Below are 25,370 nucleotides of genomic sequence, written 5' to 3' on the forward strand. Positions count from 1 at the left end.
CATACCGCAAAGATGAAGACGACGTGGAAGGATATCGCCCCGGTGCCGACGTCGCAGGAGTTCCTGGACATTGTCCTGAGCAGAACGCAGAGAAGATTGCCTACTCAGATCAGAGCGGGTTTCAAGATTTCGAGAATTAGAGGTGTGTACAACTTTCTGCCGTCGAAAAGAGGAGGATTTGGGACGTTGCGGATGGGCGACTCTGCAAGAGCGACGAACGACAACTTGGAAGAGAAATACACGGGGATCAAGACAGGGACGACACGAACAGCAGACTAACACAAGTCGCAGCCTTCTACATGCGCAAGATCAAGTTCACCTGCGAAACATTTGCCGAAAAGATCCAAGCCGTCCTCGACGGATTCCCTCGTCTCGCCGACATCCACCCCTTCCACAAGGATTTGCTCAACACCCTCTACGATGCCGACCATTTCCGCATCGCCCTCGGCCAGCTCTCGACCGCAAAGCACTTGATCGAGACCGTGTCCCGCGATTATGTCCGTCTCGTCAAGTACGGTCAGTCGCTCTTCCAGTGCAAGCAGCTCAAGCGCGCCGCCCTCGGTCGCATGGCCACTATCTGCAAGCGTCTTAAAGACCCGCTCCTCTACCTCGAGCAGGTTCGCCAGCATTTGGGCCGTCTCCCTGCCATCGACCCCAACACCCGCACTCTCCTGATCTGCGGTTACCCCAACGTCGGAAAGTCGAGTTTCCTCAAGAACATCTCCCGCGCCGATGTCGACGTCCAGCCTTACGCCTTCACCACAAAGAGTCTGTTCGTCGGCCACTTCGACTACAAGATGCTGCGTTTCCAGGCCATCGACACCCCCGGTATTCTGGACCACCCCCTGGAAGAGATGAACACAATTGAAATGCAGTCGATTACTGCCATCGCCCATTTGCGTTCTGCCATCCTCTACTTCATGGATTTGTCCGAGCAGTGTGGCTACTCAGTCCAGGCCCAGATGCAACTTTTCCAGTCCATCAAGCCTCTTTTCGCCAACAAGCTCGTTTTCGTCGTCATCAACAAGATTGATGCCATGCGCCCCGAGGACCTTGATGCCGAGACACAACAAGCTCTTGCCGATCTCTGCAAGTCCGACAACGTCGAGATGCTCCAGCTCTCCTGCACAACCACCGAGGGTCTCATGAACGTCCGTAACGCCGCTTGCGACCGTCTTCTTGCCGAGCGCAACGCCCAGAAGCTCAAGGCTGGTACCAACGCTTCTGGTGAAGTCACCGGCCGTCTCAACGACGTTCTCCGCCGTATCCACGTTGCTCAGCCCATGGGCGGTGTCGTTCGCGAGACCTTCGTTCCTTCCTCTGTCAAGACCAGAGTCAAGTACGACAAGGAGGACCCCAACCGCATCACCCTCATGCGCGACATCGAAGAGGAGAACGGCGGTGCTGGTGTCTTCAACATCAACCTCAAGGAGAAATGGATGCTCGAGAACCCCGAGTGGCGCGAGGACAAGATGCCCGAATTCCTCGACGGAAAGAACGTCTACGACTTTGTCGACCCCGAGATCGAGAGCAAGCTTGCCGCTTTGGAAGAGGAGGAAGCCCGTCTGGAGGCAGAGGGTTACTACGACAAATCAGAGGACGAGGTCGAAGAGGCCGACGACGCAGATATCCGCTACAAGGCCGAGCTCATCCGCGAGAAGCGCCAACTCATCCGCAACGAAGCAAAGGCCCGCAAGTCGCTCAAGAACCGCGCCGTCATTCCCCGCAGCAAGAAGGCCGTCCAACTCGAGAAGATGGAGAAGGGTCTTGAGGCTCTCGGTCACGACGCCACCTCCATCACCGACCGTGCTCGCGCTCGTTCTCAGTCTCGTCCTCGTGGTCGTGCCGAGGCTGTCGAAGACGCCGACATGATGGACGTCGACGGCGGCGACGCAACCTCCAAGCACCGCAACAGCATCTCTCGCGCCATGTCCCGCACTCGCAGCGTCAGCCGCATGAACAGACGTGAGGACGGTGTTACCAACGACGTTGCCCGTAGCAAGGCCGAGCGTCTGCACAAGCTGGGTCAACAGAAGATGAACCGCAACGCCAGACAGGGTGAGGGTGATCGTCACACAACCGCCTCATTGGCCAAGTGGCTCACCGCTGGTAAGCGTGGTAACGGCAGTACCAGAAGCAGATAAGTGGTGTGCTGTTGTTGACTTGTTGCATTTTTATCATGGTCAAACTTCATGTGTCTGGCGTTGGTGGAGTAAAAGAAAGGGTTGGGGATATATTCTTGTTCTCTTGTTATTAGAACTCCCAGATCACCAAGCGAATAGTCTGGTAGCAAAAATTTCATGTCTTCTTCATACCAATGTGAGTTTCATAATCTTCATGGCTGTCTCTCTTTGCACCTGTATACTCAAGGTAAAATCTCGAGACTGGGGCTCTCCAAGCTGGACGTACTGCGAAAATGGTTCTATAAAAAGGCATGAAGCTTTTCATCAAGAGCGCTACTACACACGAGATGTTCACATCAATGCATCTCCGGGAGTAAGTTCGAGACAAATTCATGTCTGTACAAATGCACAAACAAATCTAGTAGGAGACATGACAAAGACGAGATGCTTGCCCCAGGGTACAAGGACCGGTGGCTTCTTAATCACATCTCCCTGTCGAGGTACACGAGGAGTACGGAGCTGTAGAAATGCAGAATCATTTTTGGAACGAGGGACGCTACTGCTGGAGGAACAATTTCGATCGTTCGAGATTGTCACATGCTTCTCATTTCTATCTTTCTCTTACAACACTATATTTTCACTTTGTGTTCACACATGTTTCACTTAGGTTCATCACTGATCAGAAATCAGGTTCACTTATCTACTATCTAGCATTCGAAACCCCTTTCGGTAATGTTCTGGCAGACACTCCTGTCAGCAAGCCCCTTTTAGTCTACGATCCGTGAGCTTCCATCGCTTAGTCGTCGCCGCTTAGTCGTCCGCTTAGTCGTCGACGACCCGATCTCCCTGACTATTTCTTCGTGACTCGACTCCGTAAACTCTTCCCCCTTTGCAACGACGTACTGAGCGACGACTTCGGGTATCGGTCGAACCATCCTATCTCCACGCTCCCGCCAGCTGACTCTTACTTCCAGAAAACACCATGCTATCCGACAGCAACGATCAGACCAAGCTCTCGCGCCTCGAAGCGTCTCTGAAGGAGGAGGTGCACCAGCTCAGGGTGCAGGAAGCCAAACTCAAGGCCACCACCGAATCCTGGTCCGCTCTCGTCCACCTCAAGGACACCCTCAGAGCTGGATTCCCCGAATTCGGCGAGCCTATCGATCTCAACTCTCCCGAAGCTGCCGACCTGATTGACTGCAACTATCTCTTGGTCCAGAACGACATCCACACTAGTCGAGCTTTCGTCGACATGAAGGAGAACTACAAGAAGATCAAGAAGATCCTCGACAGGGCTCAGCTCATCGTTGACGAGTTGGCCGAGAGCGATTCCGAGAACCATGTCTACAGTGAAATGGTCAAGGTTCTTCGCGGTGTCGATGGCCTGGTCGAGCCCAGAGCCGATTGGGAGATTCTCATCAAGAAGCTTGCTGCCCTCATTGCCCATGCTGGTTGATCCCTCTTGATCATCACTCCCAAGCAGGCAGATCATCACTTCGTCCGAGTGGAAGGGGGTTTTCACACATGCGTATTCACGTTACTATTCAGATCGTTGTCGCTATTGTTAGCATTGTCTCATCTCGCCTTTTTATTCACCTTTGTCTCCCTAATTCCAACGCAGTTCGTCTTTGCATCTCTCAAGTTTTCGTGCTTCCATGATCAATTCTTTCCAGCACATGCGCGTTTGATACCCGCATCTCATCAAGATGGATGCCGTCACGACGACAAAACTTCAAGTCCAAAGCACCACACCACCCTTGACGTCCCCTATCATCTTATCGAAAGACGCTACACCTGCCACCACTCTCTCGAGAGATACCACAAAGTCCACCGCACCCAAGATCTCAGATCGGCACATTCTCAAAGTCAACATTCTCAAGGAACAGAGAAAGCAAAAGCTCGACGAATTAGTCACCACACAAGCACAAGTCAACAAGCACCTCACCGACAGCTGCGATCACAATCTCCAAATCACCCAACTTCGCCTGGTTTTTGGCGCTGGCAATTCCGTCATCAGAATCAATGAAGATGGCAGTATCAATGCCTGCAACCTCGCAAAGATCGCCCTCGCATCAGAATTACTCGACCATGACAAGAACTTGAGGGAGAGCTTGAGCGCTTTCAACAACAGCCAGAAGCAGTACTTTGGATTGATCAAGGAGATGAAGGAGATTGAGATTGAAATTCAGAAGGAGCTTACACCTGGCAATGGCGATGATGACGAGATGAGTGAGGAGGAGGATGTGGAGTTTAGAGGCTCGCAGGTCAGGTTTTCTATGCTTGAGCAGTATCGTGTTCAGGTGACCGAGACTTGGCTTGAGTGGTTGGATGAGCTTGCTTGAAGTTTATTGTGCCTGGGGTCAGGCTCGCGGCGTTGTTGCAGCAGTTGGGAGGTGGAAACATGTGCTTCCGTTCACAGATGGAGCTATTCACCGTTCACGTTCCCAGCACAAAGTATCACATTTCTGGAATCGGGTATGCCTTCATTCGGGCAGGGGTCGCGTCATCGACAACGATAAGATGAGGTCATATGCGATTTTCCGTCTACAAGGTCACATTTTTCATCATTTACATACACAAGCCAATGATCCTTTCTTTTTCTTTCAGGATAAGTCATCAACAGATTGTGATTGCTTGATCGTTGTTAACCTTCCATGACACTCTGCATAAGTTCTACCACAAGTACCGCCGTCCACCGCACCTATAAATGAATTCCTGATAACAACCTGTTCTCAGGAAGTGAGATCTGCACAAAGAAGATCTAGATACAAACTATCTTTGCTACTGTATCAGAAAACAAATCTTGCTTGTTCTCGTACTTACCGTTGCATAGTTGTGGCATTTCACGTGCCGTAGTCGATGGTGCAACTAAGACTTTTGTCTGTATAGGGATTTGATCATGCTTTCGGTTCGTTCACATGATTGATGTGTGCATTGGAATTCGATTGCTTCTGTCTAAGACAACGACCTCATCGGATGTTTTGTTTGTCATACGAAACGAAGTCTGCGAATACGATTTGTTCGACAGCCATCGCTATATATAAGAACCTCAACTTCATCGGGACAACGACATCAATCGATCATAGTGATCATCATCAACATGAGCGGATCTATCATTCCAACTTCCGACGATCGTATCGTTGAGCCTATCGAAGAGGCCATCATCATCTTCGACGATCTTCTGGACAAACTACGCATGTTTCTTGTAAGTCTTGCGCGCTTTTCATCCATATGATCCATCCCGTCAGTCATACCCTCTTCCAGAGATAGCTGTGCATATGCATAAACAAGTTCAAGAATAGAGACATGGACGAGGAGATGCAGGTTTGTTCACGACTCTCAATGGACATCTTGATAAGCACGATTCTGTTTGTGCATTCTTGCGCGGCAGCTCTAAAATCTTTCGTCTTCAAGGAGAAGCATATGCTGACTGGTAACCGGTTATAGGCCGCACATGGACCGGAGATCGATGCATTCCGCTCCTCCAACCCACCCAAAGTCACTGTTAGTGACACCATGCAGGTAAGTCTGTAGTCATGATAACCACGACTGTATACTCATATCAGGTACCACAGAACATCCTTCACGGGTTCGGTGGCCGCGGTCTCGTCAGCCTTGCCAAAAGTCCCGTCCCAGACTCTCTCGAGGCTTTCAACGAGATGGGCCCCAAGATCTCTCAGCAGAGTATCAACACCTCCAACGCCATGCTGCCCCATATCATCTACAGAATCACCGACGCCCCTGAGATACCTGCTGGAGAGTCAGACAAGATGGCCGATGCTACTGTGCCCGAGCTGTATACCGCCATCTGCCCCCGTCTCGCTCTCGGCAACGACGTCCACATGACTTTCAAGAGAGTTGGAAAGGCCACCCTTGAAGGACTGCAGCGTATGAAGGAGCAGAAGGAGGAGTGGGCATCGATTTGGGAGGATGGAATGAAGTTGTTTGAGCCCGAGACCGTGGCTCTCAGCTTCAACCAGATCCAGGGGGCTTTGAAGAATCTGGAGGAAACCATGAAGGGATGTCTCCGTAACATCCACGCTCTCCAGATGAAGAAGGGATGGTAGAGCATCTAGCTTCTTCCACGGAGTCTGGTTGTTCAAAAGCCATAGAAAGGCACAATCAAGAGCGACATTATGTTCTTCCTCGCTGAGATTTGCGATTTCGAAATGATCATCTTATCTCTCTCGCTGCAACTGCCGCTTTGTGAAATTGTCTCTGCCTTTTGACAGCTCTTTGTTTGTAGTCGATACTGAATGTGGAAAGATGACCATGAGCCTCACTAAGTCTAATCTGGAAGGAACGCTCGTCAGTGCTCCATCAACGCCACTTCCTCACATCATCTACGGCTGTACTTGTGGATCTTCGCGCGTATTACCTCGCACTATCTCGCTTTACTATCAGAACATCTAGCAGTGACGCTATCAATCAAGACTCAAGACTACCATTATTTCTACGACACCACAACTACTACAAAATGAATCACGAAGTTGGACCGATACAGCGTGCAAGTTCTTTTTCGTCTGCACTCTGACATGCGCTCATCTTCATTCAGGCACGCCGCAATTCCGTGAACCCCATCACATTCATCCATGTGCGCTTAGACCGTATCTTGTTCATCGCCGCAGAAAGAGGCAGGGCTCAGCACCTTCTGGTAGACGAAACACAAGACGACTAGCGATCGAAAGATTTCCACACCTTTGACAAGAAGCTTCCGAAAGTCAGGTGCGACGAAGACATTCTCAATCTCGAACACCCTATCCGCGAAACGGAGCAGAACATCGCTTATACACATCGACGATGGACTGAGATTCTGAGAATCTACAACAAGATGGAGCCAGAGATTGTTAATAGTCTTGGGGTTACTGCGGCCTGGATGAAGTGGCATGATGATTGTCCTATTCGAAGACAAGGCTTACGAGGAGAACAGGAGCTTCGTGGTGCTTGTGAGTCGTTGATACGGTTTATCGACAACATCGTGGTTCCTGTCTTTATTGCCTGATTTCAAGAGTTGGAAGACAAGCTTCGATGCCGAGGAGGAATCGTGTTCTGTCATGCTTCATGACGTTCTGTACCGAGCTCGAGCATGTTTGACAGATTTCCGCTCGCTTATCCATGTCTTTCTTTTCACATCAATTTGCTTTCGTTACAAGCAGTTGTACCGTTTCTCCCGTATATAACCATGTCCATCATGACTCGAAAAGTGTTGCACGAATGTCTCACGCACTGATCTCCCATGAGATATGAACATCAGAATCCTGGGGACCGTCTTTAGGATTCCGGACGTCATTAGAGACATTTGGTCCTCCGGGTACAAGAGACGTGGTTCTGCACAGCTATACAAATGCAAGAACAAATTTACTGTGATATGAGATGTCGCTGCAGCATGTCTCTAAGATATTCTCCAGTCACATGTTTGATGGCTCGACAATGATTGTGCTATTTGACAGGCCTCATGATGGGACAAAACCACACACAGTGTGGATACTCGGAAACCAGGGGGCTGTAAAAAGGCACAATCAATTTCACACCAGGTGATGCTGGAGCTGGAGAACGATCACATGTATCATCATTCCCAGTATGACATGCTCCATTATCACAGGGCTGTAGAAAGGCACGGTCAATCTCGTACCAGGTGTTGCTGGAGCTGGAGATGCTTACGTCGCTGGTAAATGTTCTGTTGGAAAATCGCATGCATCACTACTCACAGTATGGTATGCTCCGTTATTTTAGGGCTGTGAAAAGGCACAGTCTATATCAAATCAGAGGTTTCTGACGCTGGAGACGCTTTGTGAGATTCTGTTGACGAATATTCACTTTGAATCTCGTTGTTCACTCACACAGTCCTTAACTTTCACCACTATTCTAGCGTTGACGTCCACCATTATCTCATTGCTTTCTTCGATCTTATATCCACACTCATCACATCAAGCCATCGAACATTAACGCGATGTCCGACGGAGCCAACCTCAATCCGAACATCGCAGACAACTAAGAGGCGGGGCTCAGCGAAACACAAAAGGTACATTCTGACCTGGGCGAACATCTTTCAGAAACATCGCTAATGCGGTGACTTGGAGCCCCCTCCAAGTCCTTAAGAGAAGAAGTATCTTAAGAAGCTTGAACATGTTCTCGAAGAAGTCCAAGTTCTCAAAAGCCAGGTCCTTCATTATAGTAAAGCGAGTTGGCGGAACATGCATCCGAAAGCGGATCGCTCTTGCCATTTTTCAATCGTGGCTACGACATTTCATCCACTTATGCTACAGCACCTTCAGGCGTGGTTTCTTTATCTCACGTTTCTACTGCTTGGTTCAATTACATATCAGCACAGTCATACCTTCTAGATTTATACCTTCCAGATTCACGTCACTCAATTTCATCATCCCAAATCCATCATCCCAAATCCATCATCCCAAATCCATCATGCCGAATCCATCATCCCAAATCCATCATCCCAAATCCATCATCCCAAATCCATCATCTTCAGCCAATTTAGCTAGAACTGCAATCACAGCTCTTCAAGTCCCTTTATTTCTACATCTTCCATCCACCGTGTTTCTCTTTCCCCCAGGTGATTCACCTTGACAACAGACTCAATCACATCTACATCTATACCATTTCCATTTGATCAAGTATGTCGAGCAAACACGCATGGTGTCGCTAACAAACCATATGTCATTGTTCATCCTCTTATCACCTGCAAATATCCTCAAAACCCAGACCGAATGAAAACAGGTCTTGCAAAATTATACTGTTTCCTGTTCAAATTCTTCCGCCCCCCCCCCCCCCCCCCCCCCTTATATTATCACTTACTTTCGGAAACCAGACATCTTAAAAGACTCGTGGTTTTGGAAAAAGATACAAACTAGTGGATTCATTTTTCTGGCTTTAAAAAAATCTTGCCTACAGCAAATGGCACACAAATGCAACCGCCGTGTCCCCTGATTTGTGACGTTTTACAAGATCCCATCATCATCGTCATAACGGGCTAGTCATACTTCCTTGTCTCCTTTTTTCTGGCCTTCAGTCTTGCTGATGTATTCATTGTGTAACGACAAAAGGCCCTTTACTCGAATCGAAACACTCCAAAGTCACTCAAAACGGCAGGAACACTCAGTATCACATGGGCAAAGACCATTCCGACCTGATTCTTAAACAGCAGTAAGGACAGCAGTCGCTCATACCAGTATCTCCACACAGAAGCAACATATATATAAAGACACGGACGATGAAGCTTCATCAGACAATACAGTTATATTATTTTAAGTACTGTCTCCATAGCAGTAGTACAAGGGCAACTATTTCAAAAGAGCGAAAACCAGTCTATCGGCTGGGCGTTTTTCGTGGAAAGCAAAGATCATAAAAGGAGTGTCAAGGTGAGGGCGACTAAGGGAGAACTTTTAGGCGAGGGGGCCGTCATCATCACTAGGAAAATGGTAGTAGAGCTTGAAGTAGTCTTACATCAACGCTTGAGTGGAAGCCCTTGATAGACTGTGTCAATGTCATCTACCTCGAAGGCGTTTTAGCATGAGGTAATGTAGACACCGATAGGGCTGGGGTTCCCTGTGGTCAAAGTCAGTAATATGATCACTAGAATGGATTGGATAGATGGACGAACAGTCCTGGAAGTAAGTACTGCGACTTGTGTTAGCATACTGTCATCAGAAACATCATGTACTAGACTTACAGGCTCATTCCGCCGGTACCACTGGCCAAGATGGACATGGTGGTACCAGGCTGACAAGCGCCAGTAGCAACTATGTAGCTGTTCCCAGGGGTGACACTGGCGATAGTACCCATGTTGCTACTGACAGCAGGGCAGCTGCTGTACGAGACGGTCAAAGGGGCGGGGGAGGCCAGCTGGTCGAACTTCATGCCACCGGATCCAGACATGGTGAAGTCAGAAGTTTCAAGGTCGGACTTCTTAGGGAAGAGGAAAATGACACTGCATTGCTTGCCAGAGTAGCTTGCAGGAATGTCAAAGTTGAAGATAGTGCTGTTACTGGAGCTGATATATGCGTTGTACTGAGTGCCGTAAGAAGTGCCAGGCTGGTCCTTGTTGATAGGGATAATGGCGTGAGGTGTCTGGTAAGCACCAGTCAAGGCAGTAGGACAAGCCTTTCCATTTCCATTGCCACCGTTGCCAGTGGAAGTTCCACTTGGAGGAGGGGCAGAAGCGGCGGGCTGAGATGCAGGTCCGCTAGGGGCAGGTCCGGATGCAGCAGGCTTGGAGCCAGCAGGTTGAGAAGCTGGACCACTAGGAGCAGGCGTCGTAGCAGGCTGCGAGGCGGGAGCAGTGGGCTGGCCACCGCTGACACCGACGTTAGTCGCAGGACAGTCACCGACCTCAGGCGGGCAGCTGTAGACGGTTGCATAGTAGGTGGTCTGGTAGATGGTCGAGGTCTGCATTGGACCAGGAGGTTGAGCATCGCCATTACCTCCACCGTTAGTGGCAGGGGGTTGGTTGCCAGCTCCATTGTTTGCGGGAGGCTGGTTACCACCACCTCCGTTGCCGCCGCCATTGCCACCACCTGTAGACATAGCCATACATGACGAAGGCTGAGCAGTGAAGATGACGGTTTGACCGTTCACAACGTAGCTGGTAGGGTATGTCGAAGGTGTGACAGTGATGAATGTGCCAGGACCGTTGGGGCAGTTACTTCTCGCTGGATTACACCCATCAAACAATCGATTCGTTCGTCAACAGAGCTCGATGGAATGTGTAGAAAGCTTGAACAACTTACTGGGTAGCACATGGGGTTCCCTGACTTGCTGAACCGGATGGAGGAGCTGAGGGAGGAGGCGCAGAGGGGGCAGGCTTCGAAGCTGGAGGAGCAGGAGCCGGGGGCTGGGAAGCTGGAGGAGCAGATGATGCTGGCTTGGAAGCAGGGGGTGCTGAAATGGCAGGCTGCGAGGCAGGAGGTGCCGAAGAAGCAGGGGCAGATGAACCACCATTGCCGCCACCGCCGCCAATGCATTGTCCACCAGTGTTGAGAGTAATCTTGACGCATCCAGTCTGATCGCCAGTGGTGACGGTGTAGATGTTGTAACCACCGTTGTCACCAGTAGCGCAAGCATAGAACTGGGTGTTGCCGTTGTACGTCAAGTCACCGTTCGAGTTGACACTGAATCCGTTGGTTGGAGATGCACCGACGTCGCACTGGAACTGGGTCGTTGGGGGAGTAAGGATGCATCCGCGGCCGCTTTGATCTGTCAGACCGCCATTGCTCAAGCAGTAGGTGCCCTGCTGGTTCGCGAGTCCGCCACTCTGGCCAATTCTGTTCTGACCATCACCAAGCTGACCAACGACTCCACTCTGACCACCTGCGGCGTTCAGAGAAAAGCAGCACTGGTCGCGAGGGTGTAGACTAGCAGAGGCGCCGAGGGCGAAGCCTAGTGTCGTGTATGCGTTCTTCATCTTCTGTGTCGATTGAACGAGAGAAGATTTCATGTAGCGAATGTAGTTGGAAGAAGAAGTACAAGCAGGGAGAAAAGAGGCAGGCTTAAAACTGGAGCTTGGAAAATGTCTTCTCGGCAAAAATAGGGATTTCCACTCCAGCCTCGTCTTCTTGACGCAACGACCATCTGTGATCAACACTCAACAAGTGTGTGACTTTGATCATAGGAGCGACATACAACTTAGTCTACGATGCTAAGCTAGAATCAAGCGCGGAGGCTTACATCAAGCAGGCAGGTTCAGGAGAAGTTTCTATCAGAGCAGGTTGGAACCAACTGGTTCGCGCAGACAAAGGCATGAAAGTTTGCTAGGCTTGCTGATGTGGATTCCGACTGAGGGGTGGTGAGGAAGAAGCTTTCCACATAACAGACGCCGAGTGATCTTGTGGGTCTAATCAGTCGTCGTTACAACCACTGTTCCTTCCCAGCCCTTTCGACTGATATCCTTGGAGCTGCCGATGACGACTGTATTGACGGGAGTTTTGACAGAGTACCATCTATCTTCAGGCATCCAGAGGCCGGCTGTTTGATACAAAGTGTGTCGATTGAGGTCTCAGTCGATCGTTGTAGGTCCATGTGTGTACCTGACGCTCATTCAGGTACGGAAGGACGTCGGCAAATCGGGTACTCGAAGCTTTAGGACAGAGATGAGCGAACGTGGAGAAAGCTGTTGGAAAATCTGGGGCTGCAGATGTGGACCTGGGGTCGTACGTGTACATCGGGGTGCTAGGACTTGAGGTAATTTCAGAGCTCGCTTGCTCTTGTTAAAAGTTATCAAAGGTGTGGAATCGCGTCGAAGTCGATGGTCGGCGGGTTCATGATGATTGGAGTGAGCTATCGTGATTGACCTTGTTAAACCAAGCTTAAGTTGGGTCAGGCCACAGGAAGACAGAAGCCCAAGCTTGCAGATCAGGACGACTTACCTCATATAGCATGCTGGATATGATTCAAAAGAAAAGCCAGTCAGGCGACTGGGCATTGACCCGCCTTTCGAGGGATACCAGCGTTCCTAGCCGTCATGGTACATAATTATCAAGTAAGAGAATGGAACCTTTCAGCTTCACAGTGTCCAACATACATTCAACTCACACTGGAAGCAAGTGGCTCGTCCTCAAGACATCCAGACGGCGGACTCAATGACGTACAAGAGTGCCAGTGCGAACGTTGACTTTTCACTAGTGCAAGGTTGCTGAAGATGTGCACCTGCTGAACGGCCAGCGACCTCTGGTTGATGACTTCCAGGGAGCGAGACGATGTTCCATGGCCAGGATGCGAAGATTAGATTGTGGTCGTGCAGATGAACATGGATGAAGATGTGAGATGAATGATGATTAATTCATGCGGAGCAGGAAAGCGACGTGCGAGGTAGGTGCGATGGATGACTGTTGTTACATTTGTATGACGCGATATTTGTACATTTTGGAAAGTGGCTCGAGGACGTGGTTTCCTCGTAAACGAAATGGAGTGTATTGGGGAGCTGGGAACATGATAAGCTTCGCAATCAATGTAGGCAATGAGATGTACACACATACCTTGGCGGAGACGCGAACAGGCATCTACTTCGCATCCAAGAACTGCCTGACAGCCTTTGCAACCTGAGACTTCTCAACAGGCTTACCCTCAAAGGCGCCTCCAGGAGCCAACAGCTTCTTAAGCACATCACCCATCACGACCTTGGCGCCCTCGGCCTCAGCCTTGATAGTCTCAATTGTCTTTTGCACAACCTCCTTGATATAGTCCTCACCCACAACCTCCACGTTACCAGCATATTCCTCCAACACCTTGATAGCTGCGTTCTCCTTCTCCGTCAAGTCTTGTCTACCAGCTTTTGAGAACTCCTCGGCTGCTTGATTGGCAGCTGTTGTACGCTTGCGCAGCAGACTCAAGAGCTTCAAATCAGAGTCGAGAGGCTGGGCTGTCTTTGCAGCATTGGTGACTTCGGCGAGGAGGCCGCGGAGGACATTGAGGCGGTTTGTGTCTTTGGCCTTCATGGCCGTCTTGAGGTCGGAGCGGAGCTTTAGCAGGAGCGGCGGCGCTGAGGCAGGTGCGTCGGTCGCATAGCGGTAGCGGAGACAGAGCTGAGCGCTCCTTAAGGCTGGTCGGCTTCTTGCTGTGATTGACTGCATCCTGCGTGTGTTGTGCTTGAGAAATGGTTACTGCCATTCTTCTGACGCTGTTTAGCAATGTAAGCTCGGGCCTCGAATCTCGTTGGAGCATGTCACCCTGTCTTGAAGTAGGCATCACCATTTTCTGGAAGTCGTACGTACAGCTTGGAGAAAAACATCCTCAAGCTGCATTATATCTTTAACGGGCTGTCTAGAACTGATCCAGGTTGGATTGATTCGGTAGCTTGCTCTACATGGCTCTCACTGGTCGGCCGCCCTGGCCGTGTAGTAATAGTTGGACATGACGTCCTCTTCAAACTGTGCTTCCGAAGTTGTGATGTACATTTCTGCAGACGCCCAGTAAAACTCGTCTCTGACATCGTCGTCGCTATAGGCGCCACCGCCAAGATCCCAGTCGGTGCTCGGAGCATATATCGCAGGGTTGGCTTCGGCAGCAGCATAGCCTATACGAGCAGCGCTCAAGCATTTCTGAGCGAAAGTAGAGTCAAACGGAGACCATAGCCTTGCGCTCATAGCTGCTGGAGCTCCCATGTGAAGTGTTGCGACCGTCGACGGGCGATGCAGCTCTCTTCGCTTGGAATCGAGATCTGGAGGTGTCGGTAGCTGCGTCCACTGATTATCGTGCATCTTGTGATGAACCATGGGAGCTTGTTTTCCACCGGCGTTTATCGTCTCTCGAGCTTACTGCAGATGGAAACTGCAGGCAGCACTAATGTCAGTAGTAACATATACACTAGATTCTTGAAAGCCATCAGGAACACAAGAGCCTCGAATTGCTGATGAGGAGGACCAGAGACAAAAGGTGAGGTCGGTAGGGATCAAATACATTGTCTCTACGACACTGGACCTTCTCAACCTGGCAGTTGAGCTGTTAGCCCCGCAGGTAGAGCACCTCGACTACTGCATGATGCTAAGATGGCCTCTTATGACGAGGCACGGAGCAGAATGATGCCAGGACGGAATGTATTGGTGTGCGGAGAAAGATATAGCCATCACAGAGCGGCTGGCTTTGCGGCTGAATGTTACCAAAGAGCAGTCGTAGTTTTCGAACCGTCCTCTACGGAAAACTCGACACTGTTCACACTCGTCTCGAGGCAAAAAGAGAATACAGGGACTCCAAAGCAAAACGTACAACAGCAGGGATTCCCACGTGGTCACCCACCGTAGTACTAATCTGCCGTTCAACTGCTTATGTATGGCAGAGCGGACGGGATGCCCAGTTTTCAGCTGACTGTGGCCGTACGTGTTGGGCTCTGCAATCTTTGCGTACAAGTCGAGAGGATGCGGTGGTGAGGGAAGACAGCTCGGTCAAACATCACGTCCGTGTGCAGAGAGAGTGCGACCTGGATGTCTGCAAGTTGTGACGAGCGAGAGGAGTATATTCCGCCGAGCAGGCAACAAGGCATAAGGGCGAGATAAGGAAGCTGGATGATTGGGGTATGGAAGGAAATCAAGGAGGTTGGAGATGGTCGATCATTGGGTATCTCAGGGATTGCATGACGTTCACAGGGCTGCGCCTTGGTTTTTGGGCGCCGACGTGCAGCTTGGACCGCGCCGTCCTTGTCGCGCCTACCTACTTTCTTGACTATAAGCACGCTCTTTCTTCTTCTGCAGGTGCTACCTGAAGAGCTCGACGTCAGATTCAAGAATTAGAAGGAGTTCAGATTACACCTGAGGCTGAGCGACTTTGAAAAGACACTTCTTCGGTGTGAAGCTTACACTCCAGCCCACCCCGCGCTATCCACAGAGTCGCAGCCGTTTCCTACCAAACATCGCCTACCCGCAAGCCGTCAGGGTGCGAGACATAGTTTCGTCATGTCACGCTCACAGTACGGCCGTCATTCTAGCAGCGACCTTGGCTACGCAGAAGAACCTCAGACTCAACGGTGGGACCGCGACCGCTTCGAACGCTACTCCCGCAGACCTGCTGCTCCTGTCGAGGAGCGCGAGACTTTCCGCTTCACCGAACATGACCGTCCGGGTCGCCAAGATATCCGCATAGAGGAGAGAATCGACAGAGGTCCACCTCCACGACGTGAAAGGAATGACTTTGCAGAAGACTCGTATGGTCCTGCTGCAAGGCCCCGTCGCTCGGACCGCGAGCTGTTCGGTGACAGAGATCCTCGTGAACTCGCCGACCTTCAGCTCGCTCCGTACAGAAGGAAGTCGATTGTCGAGCGTGATGACTTTGAGTTCCGGGAGACCAGGAACGCTCCAAGACCGGGCGGTCTGCAGAGGAGACAGAGCAGTCTCGACACTTTCGACCGCCGACCGTTGCGTCGTCACGAACCCGACGACTATCGCATCCCTCCTGGAGTTCCCATCCCTCTGCCGCGTCGTCGCTCTCCCTCTCGTGGGCCTCCTGGACGATACTATGAGGAGGAATACGAGGATGTGAGACACAGGGACTACTCTCCTCAGGACTCGTACCGCGATGTCGAGATTATGCGTGAAAAGAGCGTCCATCGAAGACGTGTAAATCGTGACCGAGCAAGGAGCGATGCCCGTAGCTCGACGACCAAGCGCAGTTCACGAACCACTCGCAGCTCCAGCAGTAGCAGTCAGAGCAGTTTCACCGAAGTCAGTCGACACAGCAGTCCGAGCCCAGCTAAGGTTGGCAAGAAAGGCAAGACTCGCATGCCCAAAAGGCTGGTACGCAAGGAGGCTATCATCAACCTTGGCTATCCCTTCGAGGAAGAGGTAAGACGCCGTCGACTCTCCATTTTCCACCCGGAGCTGACAAGAAGCAGGAGGACTTCATCGTTGTACAGCGAGCTCTGGACAAGGAGCATATTGACGAAGTGATTCGCATCAGTGAGCAGTACAAGGAGCCGAGTAAGTTCCGCCTCTTCCCCGATGGAATCCTTAAGGATACTAATCTGATCAGAAACCAAAACATACCGTTATGACGACCCAGGCGCACCACCAGAAGAACATTTCGAGCATCTCCGCACCGAATGGATCAACCCTCCTACCGTTCGCGCCCCGTCTCCTGCCCGTTCTACCCGCACTCGTCGCAGCTCTCCAGCACGTACCGTACGCCAACCTTCTCCTGCACCCCCACCTCAGCCTCAGACCATTTATATCCGCGACCCTGCACCACCGCCACCTCCAGCTCCCATCTACATCAGAGAGCAAGCTCCTGCACCACCTCCTGCTCCCATCTACATTCACGAGCCGTCTCGACCCGCTCCTCCTCAGCAACAACCCATGACCATTGTCCTCCCTGAACGCCGTCGCGAACACAGTCGAGATGTCCACGCCGAGGTCCGCGCACTAGAAGCCGAAGCTCGCGCTCTTCGTCTCGAGCGTGAAGCCCAACACCACCATCATGGTCAAATCGTCCTCGCCCAACCACAACAATCCGGCTACGAGATGGTCGAGTACAGAGAGCGTCGCCCCGACCGTGAAATTGTTGAATACGTCGAAAGAGACAGGAGTCCTAAGAGAGAAGTCATTCGTGTGGAGAAGGATCGGAAAGGTAGGATGGCGCTTGTCAGGTCTGCGCGGTGATGGTGTGTCTTTTCTGCGTAGACCGCAAAATTCCCTGGAATAATGCATGGCTGACTTCTCTCACAGCGGCAGATAAGGAAAGAAGACAAGCGAGGAAGATTGCCATGATGATGGCCACGCTTTCATAATCTGAACGAGGAATAATTTGCATCTAACGACATGGACATTTACAACATTTGCGGCTAGGCGTATTTCTTTTTGACCTTCATATTGAGAGATATCTGTGGCAATAATGAGAGCTGATATTTTCTACTTTCTTCGAGCGAGGCGCTGGGACGGATGGACTCCTTGTTTGCAGCAAAAAATAAAGCAGTAACGAAGTCTACGATCATTCTACCTTTCTATACAATATCGAAACGATGAGAAATCTTCTGGAGTGGGTGACTCACGGAGCAGCCCAAAGCTTACAGCATTACATGTAAGGACACGCCTTTTTTGCGACGCGTCGGCGACGCGTGATACACCGGCAGTCGATGTTCAACCACAACCACATACCAGATCTGAACCGCTCTCCGATCTATACTACTCAACATGGCTTATGGCTAGCAGTTGTATGAATATGTTAGGCTAGCCGAACGTGCGAACTTGACAACGATCTCAAATGACGTGCGGTGGTCGTGTGTGCTGTATGCTTTATGCAGCGTCACGAAGTATTGACCCGAGAGTCGTATAACGTTATCGACTTTTTGAAGAGGTGCGAGGTAGGCGATATCTGCTTCTTTGTGTGCCGTGCTTGCTGCACTTGCTAACGCAAGCGTTGCGGATGCGAAAAATGGGTGTCCATTGCATGTTTGGGAGGTCGTGTGATCGAGGGGTGTGATCGATTTTGACGAAGAATTCAAAGTTGGAAAAAAAAGTTGTTGATTTTGTCTGTCGAAGAGATGAGGCGGATATCTCTACCATGGTTACACATGCGAGGATGAGTTTTTGTGCACTGGGCAAGACGTGCGTGTATGATGAGAAGATGCAGGCCTGATGGTTGCCTGATCCTTGCTCCAACTTGTCAGGTCAATACCACCAGGTAAGCGGAGAATCCGCCGTCGTCTCTCACGACTGTACCTGTGGGATCTCATCGATCCCTTTGTTTCTTCAACACAGTGCTCAGGTGTGTTTAGATCACCATGGAGAACATTAACATTATTTTTAATTCCGTCGAGTTGCTCTCTGAGAAACCAACGATAGTCTGCATTTCTTGGCCACGACAAGGTCAGATCTACCATACAATCATCCGACTTTCATATGACACTTCACTTTAGCTGGCCTGTTCTTGTTCCACAATTCTCGCAATCTTTGTCTTCGATTGTCTCGATGACTCGGTCAGGGTGCTACCATTAGCAAGCACTCCAAGCCAACATTCACCATTGGCAGCAGCGACATCAAACTTTGATGATGGATATACATACCGAGAGGTGACTCTGGATGTTCTCACCCACGATTGATGACTTCGATTCGATAACCCATGAGATGGCCGTTACATCAACAAAAGTTGATTTTCGAAGTTCGAAATTTGGATTATGTCAGGAGGACCAATGAGATGTGCTCGGCGATATTGTCACACGCGGAAAGTTGCCAGATATTTTTCACCTGTACATCTAGGCTCCTATCCACCAACCACAAGACTACATGGACCTCTCAGGCCGCCCGAGTATCTTGCCACATGGGCTCAAGATCGAGCCTGGGCTTTCCCGTAATGATGCCATACATTATATTTGATCTGACAACAAAATTTCCCAACAAGCCGCTTTAGCTCATCTGGGAGAGCGCCAGACTGAAGTCAACTTCTGTCCCCCCTTGCATTTCGTGCGAGTGAATTCTGGAGGCACTGTGTTCGATCCACAGAAGCGGCATTAACGTTTTGCTTGCGCTTTTACCTCACATCCCTTTTGCCAGCCAGCCATTGTACGTCTTGTTGGCAGTTCTTGGCTGGTGATTGAGTGGAAAGTGGAAATTCTGCGCGGCTTTTGGGTTTGTGGAGGAAAGAGTTTTCGCTGAAGCCTGATAAACGCTTAGCTTTGCTCAGCGTATTTCTCGATGCGACTGTTGCAAAACTGCGATGAGTGATGTCTTGGTGGATAAAGCAGAGATCGAGAAGCATGCATTGAGCCAAATAGGAAGGTGTAGTCTTCGAGTCAGAATAGCGGAAGCTACGATCGATGCACCGAACGTACGGGAATAAACGAGTGCTGCACCGGGCATAACACATGTCTTGTACAAAGTACAAAGCACACAGCCACCAGGGATAAAAGGCTTGGAGCAAGATGTCAGCCTCTACGATCTACGAGGTCTCATTTGTTCTGTGTACTGCACCGGTGGCTGTGTACAACATGCAAGAGGTCGATATGCTGTCGACCCTCGTCCGCAGTGATATTAGCCTTTCTGTGCTCTGGCGCATTGAATCCAGCAGCTTAGCTGTTAGAAGATGACATGGAATGTCTCTGAAGCTGTTGGCAAAAGCTAAAGTCCGACACACCGTTCTAGATCGAGCAGCCAGCACCAAGTTTGACAAAACACAGACTTGCTTCAACCATCTCTATATCATCCTCTTCACCGCGATAGAGCAAAACAACGTCGATCCATACACAGGTAGGACAAGAACCAAAAGATGGAGTAGCTGGGAATCGAACCCAGAACCTTCTCCACTCAGTAATGCTATGAGAGCAATGCTAAGAAGATGTCATACCACTAGACCACAACCCCGGTTGATGAGAGCTCCACCGTCGTCGTGATACAACAATACTTTTTCGTCGTCTGTAGAAGCTCAATCGGTCAGAGCTCCCCTCGCCAGCAACTGCTTCACCCCATCATCATTCTCATACCTCTTCAAAGTAATCTGCTTCCACTCATCCCAGTTTAAGCCATCATCGACACCAACACACTTCCTCAGCCCCTTGAATACACCCATCCAACCCTCCCAATCAGTCCTCCCATCGAACGCACAGCAAAAGTCGAAGAAAAGGCTCTGTTTCCCCTCTCTAACTACCTTTGCCAAATCAGCTCTCCCCTCACCCTCCAAGCACTCTACAAAATAAGATTCAGAGCTGGACAACGCGGTTTCACCAGCGAAGAAGTCTTGTATGTGGAAGAGTGCTTTAGGACTGTTGAGGGCAAAGCTTGCAGGAGCGAAAAGTGCCCATTCCCAATCTATGATTCCTGTGATGTTGGCGGAAGCATCGATGAGGATGTGACTGCCTTTGTCGTCTGCGTGCTTGAGGTAGCAGGGCTCCTTTTCTGCTGTCCAGACTTGGGGAACCAGATCGAGAAGGAATCTGTGAATGAGGTAGGCGTCGATAGGGTGGAGGGTGTAAAGTTGACGATCCAAGATCTGAGCCAGAATGGATTGAAGGTACGTGGCCCAGTAGTCTTGCATACTGGTAAACGGACCCAGGGTTCGTAAGTTTCCGTTAACGAGATCGCAGAGTTCTTCTCGTGCGATGGGACCAATGGTCCCTGGAGATGGTAGATGGAGAGCACCAATGCTATCCATTGGATGTTTGGAGACTTCAATCGCCATGTCGGCCATTTGAGCAACGATCTTACGCGTCTGTCCGTGCGTTAGATCACCCCAGCAGAGTGGTGTTCCAGGCAGCTCTTCGATGAACATGTATCCCACACCGACTTCATTACCAACATCTCCCTCCAAAGCATACCCATGTATTCTGGGAGAAGGTATGTTGAGTTTCTCCAGGAAACGGAGAGTAGCAATCTCGCTGCGGAAGATGTAGTCGCGTACGACTGGAGGTGGAGAAGTAGCGTTTGTGCGTCTAATACGGGCCAACCAAGTAACACCGTCTTCAAATTGGACCTTGATGTGCACGTTCATGCCACCAATGACCTCGTATTGTGTCTTGCGGTCCAAAGGGAGGGTGATAGCGTGGCAAGATATGCCCAGTCGAAGATCTCTAGCATGAGATTCGAGTGCGGCGTAATTGATCTTCTTGCTGATCATCTCAATCTCTTTCTGATCTGCTTGCATGTACGCTGGATAGTAGTCTTTCTCGTCCTTGATCAGCGTGGATTAGTATGCATGTCGAGCTCAAGAAGCGCGTGGAACTCACGTCGAGGTCTGGACAAGTATGAAATGTCGGCGCCACGTGCTTGTAGCAGAGGTGCCGCCCGCAAATAAAACAATCGCCAGTAACCCGCACTGATGCGTTCTGACAACACTCAACGCTGCAAATCCACATCGCCCTGCTAAAGTGTTGAGTGAGAAGACGAATGGGCATGGGATGGTGAAGTTGAGTTCAAGAAAGCGTGTATGTTTCACGTGCCACGAGCATGCAGGCCACTCTACGCGTCTGCAGACCGCCCCTGCGTCTGACTATCGGTGCCCGCATTACGCGCTGCGTCTGAATATCAGTGTCCGCATTATGCGCTGCTTACATAGAGTCCCAGAAGGGGCTACCGTCCAACAATTGTCCCTACTATGTGAAAGAGTGGGTTCACGTGGGTACGCCACATATGGAAGTAAACTATGAGTTGATAGCAAGCGAACGCTACCGCCAGATGCAATTTGATACATATTGAAGCTCCGTACTCGACACGCATGTAAGAGCCGAGGTGGTTTGCACCCAATAGCCAACAAACCACATACACCCAAGCGCTTCCGTAGAAGAGCAAACCGACAATCCCAGGCCTATCGATGTCAAAGGGGTGCGCTGATGCCTCGATTCATCGCTCGACGATTCTTGAGCGCTAAACGATACACTATCACTGGTCAAGGGCAACAAGACAGACATGTTGGTTCATTGGTGGGTCAGTCATTTGAGCGGTTCAAGTCTTGTCAATCAACCAATATCCAACACTCGCATGCAGCAAGGTCAAGGTGGGAAACAGAGGCCGTATACCTATCGCTTCTTCTGCAAGTACCGGCTCCACCCTTCCTGGCGTCTATCCAGATAAAGGCTCGCTGTCGTAAGTCGGTCGTGGCTCTATATAAAGTGCGGTAGTCTGCATGAGATTGATTCTCATCTGCACTACTTGGAACCCCGAGCTCGACTTTTGGATAAACTCCTCAAACTACACTATTTCTTCGACATGGTATCCCCTGCGGTCAGATGTCCTGTTGCCGGCTGCGGAGTATGGGCAGTACAGGGCTCGCGATACTGCGAAAAACGCAAGTCATACTTGTATTCCGATCGGGCAGATTATACTGACCATGCCAAGACAAAGGCACTAAGTCCTAAAATCGCGTGAGTATGGTCACGCGCAGTGACATGTGGATTTGTGTTGTTGCTGCTCGGAGATGGGGGGTTCCACCAGAAGGTTGATAGACCCATATAAGCTCTGAGTATGGTTTTGCCCAAGCGGTTTTCCGTATTCGTAACGCAAATGCGGGAGCACTCAATCGCATAATCTCTTACGACTAGCCTTGACTATTTTCCTGAAGTAGATTTTGTGGTGACTGATTGGTCTTACATGTTCCAGATCTGTTTCCAACCATACCTATGAATACGACGAAGGCTAGGCCTAAGAGCACAAAATAACAAAAACACCAAGTTGATTCAGCATGTGCAGATTACACAACTGTTACACTACAGCATTATACCAAAGTGACGAAAGGACACTATGGAAAGGACAAAAGTATTGGTTCTCACAGTCGAAGATAGCATTATCACCTCTCGCTTTAACAAGGCACAATAAATTGTGCTGCTAAAACACCAATTATTGACACGAGCACTAATACCATTTGCCATCCCCAATTCCTCAGAATAATCGTGCCTTTCCACATCTACCAATCAACCGATCACTTAGCACAGAGAGCAAAGCCTACAGTTTCTAAGCGCCCTCACTTATGCAAGGGAGCGGTAAATCCGCACTCCTCCCATCAAGAAAATCGAAAACCACCATAAAAGCGGGATCCAGCATGTCATCCATCAACTACGAAGCCTACTCTTGAACATCCTATCCGGCAAGAAGTTCAAATGTCAGTTGTATCGGCCGTGTTGTCTTACTCTCCCACTTTTCTATGACGGAGCCGAAGAGAGACACCGTGTCCATGACCCTCCAATTTTTAGGTCGCCATCTCGGCTTTGGCTATAAGTCGTGAACGTATCATTGATCGGAGACAGAGTAAGTAGAATAAGGGGGCAAACAGGAGTGTAAGATGGTATTATGTTTAGGGGCCTGGCAAGCTTCAGCTGTACATGTAAAAACAGGGTCCATAAAAAGTATGCATATTGCTTACTCTCCTTGCTTGTGAACCTAGTCGTACTTGCAGCTATAGAAAGACATGATTAATTTCAAAGAATAGAGCAACGTCCATGAAGACCGACCGAATCCTAGAATTTTCTCCAGAATCAGATGAGACCAGGAATGACAGCCTTGCGGTTGCCAACCCTATCCTTGCCAAACTTCTGAATATACCAACGTCTTCCCTGCAGAGCACGAGGCAACATGGTGCTGATCTCGTTGAACAAGAAAGCCCTAGCAGGCGTACAAGCCAAACCACCAATCATCCAGAAACCAGCCCACTCAAACCATTCACAAAGATAGTGAGGGAAAAGCACGTAATGGAAAAGACCGTTCTTGGGCATCATGTAAAGCTTCTTGACACCTTCAATGGGCTTGTTATCTTTCTTGGCTTGGATCTTCTGACGGCGGAGAGCGGAACGGCGAATCTCGCGGAGGTCCTCGTCGTGGAAGATGTTGCCGAGGAGGGCCCAGCCCCAGATGACAAGGCCCGCTTGGATATAGTAGAGGCGGCCAGACCAGTCGTAGACGGTGGTAGGACCGTAACCAGCTAGGAAGCCTGAAAGACACAGGGAGTTGGTCAGGTTGAAGGCTAGAGCTGAGACGAAGACAATGGGGTGGATGGGCGACATGCTGGGGTTGAGGAAAAGTGGGGAGAGGATGGCGCGGTAGAAGTAGTGAATAGACTGTGATGGGTGAATTAGCTGAGGGACTTGAAGACGGAGAATGCGAGTGATTGTACGTAGAGACCGGCCATAGTCCAATTGACCCAAGGCAGGGGACCCAAACCAAGCTCAGCCGGCAGCGTCTTCATATTGTAGAGCAGCGTAATGAAGCCGGGAGCCTCCATGAGAGCCCAAGCCCATTTTCCAGGAAGATTGAAGCGCGACTCGACTGATGTCTTGCCTTGAGGATACCAGTCAATGAGCCATTGTATACCAGTCACGACAGGGAAGAACTGCCAAAGGTTGTTGATGATGACCCAATTCTCGCGCGATGGCGGAAGCAGTCCGGGAACAAGCACCATGATTGTTGATGTGTTGAATGCTGTTTTGTTCAAATAAAAAGAGTCGCGATCCGCTCTCCTACACGACCTTGTCGCGTCAGAGTGGTGAGAGGCAGCTCACGAGAGCTTTCTCCAAAACAGTGTCGTCATCACCCGGCTACTCCGGCGTAACCACCACATTTCCTTGAATCTTCTTCTTTTCCCATTGGAAAACCGTTTCACCACAATCTCTCAAACATCGTGTCAGGCTGTCCGTAGCACTTCTGTTGAGACACTTGAGGATATGCGCTCCACGACTTGTTGGAATAACAAATGTTACGGCAATTCAGAATGGCATTTCCGGTCTTCGTTGCATCGCCAATAGTTTCCTTTATCTGAAACACTTTGCCTGCTGTGTCAGAGAATGCCCAGCCTTTGCACTCGGCATCAGACTACCCGAATACTTTTGATCGGCTCTCTTCGGTCGGACTTACCATCATGCAAAACACCGAGCAAGCACTTCTTCGACGATGATCTCGACCTGAGTCATGAGAAGCCGTTCTATCCTTGGCCCATCCGATATCCTTGGCAGGGACTTCACGGGTAAGGCGAATCCGGATGTCGACTTTCCGATTTTGCTCATTGTCGATCTTCCATGACCCTGTCGAACCTTGTTCCGACAGCCAAGTATCAAAGTCCGCCTGGTACGAAGTACGGTGGCTGGAACGGCATGTCGTGCAGATCTCTTGGTTCATGGAACTGCCCAGATCCGCGTCTGTGACATTCGGAATACTGTGAGGCGGAGCTGGATGCAGAGTCTCTAAGCGATGGTAACGTTGCATGATTATCAATCATTCCATTTGGAAGCACTGCAAGCGAAGCGTTCATTGCAGTCTCGTGATGAACTTGTGTGATGTGTGATACGGAAATAGTAACATCCGATATTAATGATAGATTGAAGGAATGAACCAGCGAACC

The 25,370-nt window shown here is 50.1% G+C and overlaps 11 protein-coding genes across 11 annotated transcripts; 5 read left to right on the top strand and 6 right to left on the bottom strand.

The window, feature by feature from the left end:
• Positions 1 to 12: 12 nt before the first annotated feature.
• AUEXF2481DRAFT_61058 (uncharacterized protein) lies at positions 13 to 2,144 on the top strand (the record flags this gene model as incomplete). Its single annotated transcript, XM_013493123.1, has 2 exons — positions 13 to 142; positions 292 to 2,144. The coding sequence occupies 2 exons, from the start codon at positions 13 to 15 to the stop codon at positions 2,142 to 2,144; spliced, it is 1,983 nt and encodes a 660-aa protein (XP_013348577.1).
• An 837-nt stretch (positions 2,145 to 2,981) lies between these two features.
• On the top strand, positions 2,982 to 3,722 carry AUEXF2481DRAFT_116666 (uncharacterized protein). The gene is made up of 2 exons (XM_013493125.1): positions 2,982 to 3,042; positions 3,098 to 3,722. Exon 2 carries the CDS (start codon positions 3,106 to 3,108, stop codon positions 3,577 to 3,579), a length of 474 nt encoding a protein of 157 aa, XP_013348579.1. The 5' UTR covers positions 2,982 to 3,042; positions 3,098 to 3,105; the 3' UTR covers positions 3,580 to 3,722.
• AUEXF2481DRAFT_116667 (uncharacterized protein) lies at positions 3,723 to 4,546 on the top strand. Its single transcript, XM_013493126.1, has one exon. It carries the CDS (start codon positions 3,830 to 3,832, stop codon positions 4,463 to 4,465), a length of 636 nt encoding a protein of 211 aa, XP_013348580.1. The 5' UTR covers positions 3,723 to 3,829; the 3' UTR covers positions 4,466 to 4,546.
• A 414-nt stretch (positions 4,547 to 4,960) lies between these two features.
• AUEXF2481DRAFT_34271 (uncharacterized protein) lies at positions 4,961 to 6,273 on the top strand. Its single transcript, XM_013493127.1, has 3 exons — positions 4,961 to 5,328; positions 5,571 to 5,645; positions 5,699 to 6,273. Exons 1-3 carry the CDS (start codon positions 5,224 to 5,226, stop codon positions 6,188 to 6,190), a joined length of 672 nt encoding a protein of 223 aa, XP_013348581.1. The 5' UTR covers positions 4,961 to 5,223; the 3' UTR covers positions 6,191 to 6,273.
• A 3,372-nt stretch (positions 6,274 to 9,645) lies between these two features.
• On the bottom strand, positions 9,646 to 11,541 carry AUEXF2481DRAFT_55 (uncharacterized protein; the record flags this gene model as incomplete). The annotated part of the gene is made up of 4 exons (XM_013493097.1): positions 9,646 to 9,686; positions 9,742 to 9,758; positions 9,811 to 10,782; positions 10,868 to 11,541. 4 exons carry the CDS (start codon positions 11,539 to 11,541, stop codon positions 9,646 to 9,648), a joined length of 1,704 nt encoding a protein of 567 aa, XP_013348551.1.
• A 1,148-nt stretch (positions 11,542 to 12,689) lies between these two features.
• Positions 12,690 to 13,794, bottom strand: AUEXF2481DRAFT_34278 (uncharacterized protein). Its single transcript, XM_013493130.1, has 2 exons — positions 13,112 to 13,794; positions 12,690 to 13,056 (listed from the first exon to the last, which is right to left on the bottom strand). Exon 1 carries the CDS (start codon positions 13,703 to 13,705, stop codon positions 13,136 to 13,138), a length of 570 nt encoding a protein of 189 aa, XP_013348584.1. The 5' UTR covers positions 13,706 to 13,794; the 3' UTR covers positions 12,690 to 13,056; positions 13,112 to 13,135.
• AUEXF2481DRAFT_116771 (glycoside hydrolase family 9 protein) lies at positions 13,726 to 14,536 on the bottom strand. Its single transcript, XM_013493131.1, has one exon. It carries the CDS (start codon positions 14,345 to 14,347, stop codon positions 13,946 to 13,948), a length of 402 nt encoding a protein of 133 aa, XP_013348585.1. The 5' UTR covers positions 14,348 to 14,536; the 3' UTR covers positions 13,726 to 13,945.
• A 759-nt stretch (positions 14,537 to 15,295) lies between these two features.
• Positions 15,296 to 17,594, top strand: AUEXF2481DRAFT_116891 (uncharacterized protein). Its single transcript, XM_013493132.1, has 4 exons — positions 15,296 to 16,405; positions 16,456 to 16,540; positions 16,593 to 17,205; positions 17,285 to 17,594. The coding sequence occupies exons 1-4, from the start codon at positions 15,521 to 15,523 to the stop codon at positions 17,292 to 17,294; spliced, it is 1,593 nt and encodes a 530-aa protein (XP_013348586.1). The 5' UTR covers positions 15,296 to 15,520; the 3' UTR covers positions 17,295 to 17,594.
• Positions 17,595 to 18,997: 1,403 nt separating this feature from the next.
• AUEXF2481DRAFT_116787 (uncharacterized protein) lies at positions 18,998 to 19,793 on the bottom strand. Its single transcript, XM_013493133.1, has 2 exons — positions 19,526 to 19,793; positions 18,998 to 19,465 (listed from the first exon to the last, which is right to left on the bottom strand). Exons 1-2 carry the CDS (start codon positions 19,608 to 19,610, stop codon positions 19,086 to 19,088), a joined length of 465 nt encoding a protein of 154 aa, XP_013348587.1. The 5' UTR covers positions 19,611 to 19,793; the 3' UTR covers positions 18,998 to 19,085.
• A 183-nt stretch (positions 19,794 to 19,976) lies between these two features.
• On the bottom strand, positions 19,977 to 21,402 carry AUEXF2481DRAFT_45396 (uncharacterized protein; the record flags this gene model as incomplete). Its single annotated transcript, XM_013493134.1, has 2 exons — positions 19,977 to 21,218; positions 21,274 to 21,402. The coding sequence occupies 2 exons, from the start codon at positions 21,400 to 21,402 to the stop codon at positions 19,977 to 19,979; spliced, it is 1,371 nt and encodes a 456-aa protein (XP_013348588.1).
• Positions 21,403 to 23,300: 1,898 nt separating this feature from the next.
• Positions 23,301 to 24,577, bottom strand: AUEXF2481DRAFT_34284 (uncharacterized protein). Its single transcript, XM_013493136.1, has 2 exons — positions 24,150 to 24,577; positions 23,301 to 24,093 (listed from the first exon to the last, which is right to left on the bottom strand). The coding sequence occupies exons 1-2, from the start codon at positions 24,432 to 24,434 to the stop codon at positions 23,515 to 23,517; spliced, it is 864 nt and encodes a 287-aa protein (XP_013348590.1). The 5' UTR covers positions 24,435 to 24,577; the 3' UTR covers positions 23,301 to 23,514.
• Between the last annotated feature and the right edge of the window lie 793 nt (positions 24,578 to 25,370).

Source organism: Aureobasidium subglaciale, assembly GCF_000721755.1.
Source record: "Aureobasidium subglaciale EXF-2481 unplaced genomic scaffold scaffold_0, whole genome shotgun sequence".
NCBI lineage: Eukaryota > Fungi > Ascomycota > Dothideomycetes > Dothideales > Saccotheciaceae > Aureobasidium > Aureobasidium subglaciale.

What these genes read in the sequence shown, in the direction of transcription:
- AUEXF2481DRAFT_116666 (XM_013493125.1), top strand. Translation starts at nt 3,106, where the DNA reads ATGCTATCCGACAGCAACGATCAGACCAAGCTCTCGCGCCTCGAAGCG.
- AUEXF2481DRAFT_116667 (XM_013493126.1), top strand. Translation starts at nt 3,830, where the DNA reads ATGGATGCCGTCACGACGACAAAACTTCAAGTCCAAAGCACCACACCA.
- AUEXF2481DRAFT_34271 (XM_013493127.1), top strand. Translation starts at nt 5,224, where the DNA reads ATGAGCGGATCTATCATTCCAACTTCCGACGATCGTATCGTTGAGCCT. An exon ending in ACAAACTACGCATGTTTCTT is followed by an intron (nt 5,329 to 5,570) that starts GTAAGTCTTGCG and finishes AACCGGTTATAG; the next exon opens with GCCGCACATGGACCGGAGAT. An exon ending in CTGTTAGTGACACCATGCAG is followed by an intron (nt 5,646 to 5,698) that starts GTAAGTCTGTAG and finishes CAGGTACCACAG; the next exon opens with AACATCCTTCACGGGTTCGG.
- AUEXF2481DRAFT_34278 (XM_013493130.1), bottom strand. Translation starts at nt 13,705, where the DNA reads ATGCAGTCAATCACAGCAAGAAGCCGACCAGCCTTAAGGAGCGCTCAG.
- AUEXF2481DRAFT_116771 (XM_013493131.1), bottom strand. Translation starts at nt 14,347, where the DNA reads ATGGTTCATCACAAGATGCACGATAATCAGTGGACGCAGCTACCGACA.
- AUEXF2481DRAFT_116891 (XM_013493132.1), top strand. Translation starts at nt 15,521, where the DNA reads ATGTCACGCTCACAGTACGGCCGTCATTCTAGCAGCGACCTTGGCTAC. An exon ending in GCTATCCCTTCGAGGAAGAG is followed by an intron (nt 16,406 to 16,455) that starts GTAAGACGCCGT and finishes GACAAGAAGCAG; the next exon opens with GAGGACTTCATCGTTGTACA. An exon ending in TGAGCAGTACAAGGAGCCGA is followed by an intron (nt 16,541 to 16,592) that starts GTAAGTTCCGCC and finishes TAATCTGATCAG; the next exon opens with AAACCAAAACATACCGTTAT.
- AUEXF2481DRAFT_116787 (XM_013493133.1), bottom strand. Translation starts at nt 19,610, where the DNA reads ATGCGCCAGAGCACAGAAAGGCTAATATCACTGCGGACGAGGGTCGAC. An exon ending in CATGTTGTACACAGCCACCG is followed by an intron (nt 19,466 to 19,525) that starts GTGCAGTACACA and finishes TCTTGCTCCAAG; the next exon opens with CCTTTTATCCCTGGTGGCTG.
- AUEXF2481DRAFT_34284 (XM_013493136.1), bottom strand. Translation starts at nt 24,434, where the DNA reads ATGGTGCTTGTTCCCGGACTGCTTCCGCCATCGCGCGAGAATTGGGTC. An exon ending in GGACTATGGCCGGTCTCTAC is followed by an intron (nt 24,094 to 24,149) that starts GTACAATCACTC and finishes CACCCATCACAG; the next exon opens with TCTATTCACTACTTCTACCG.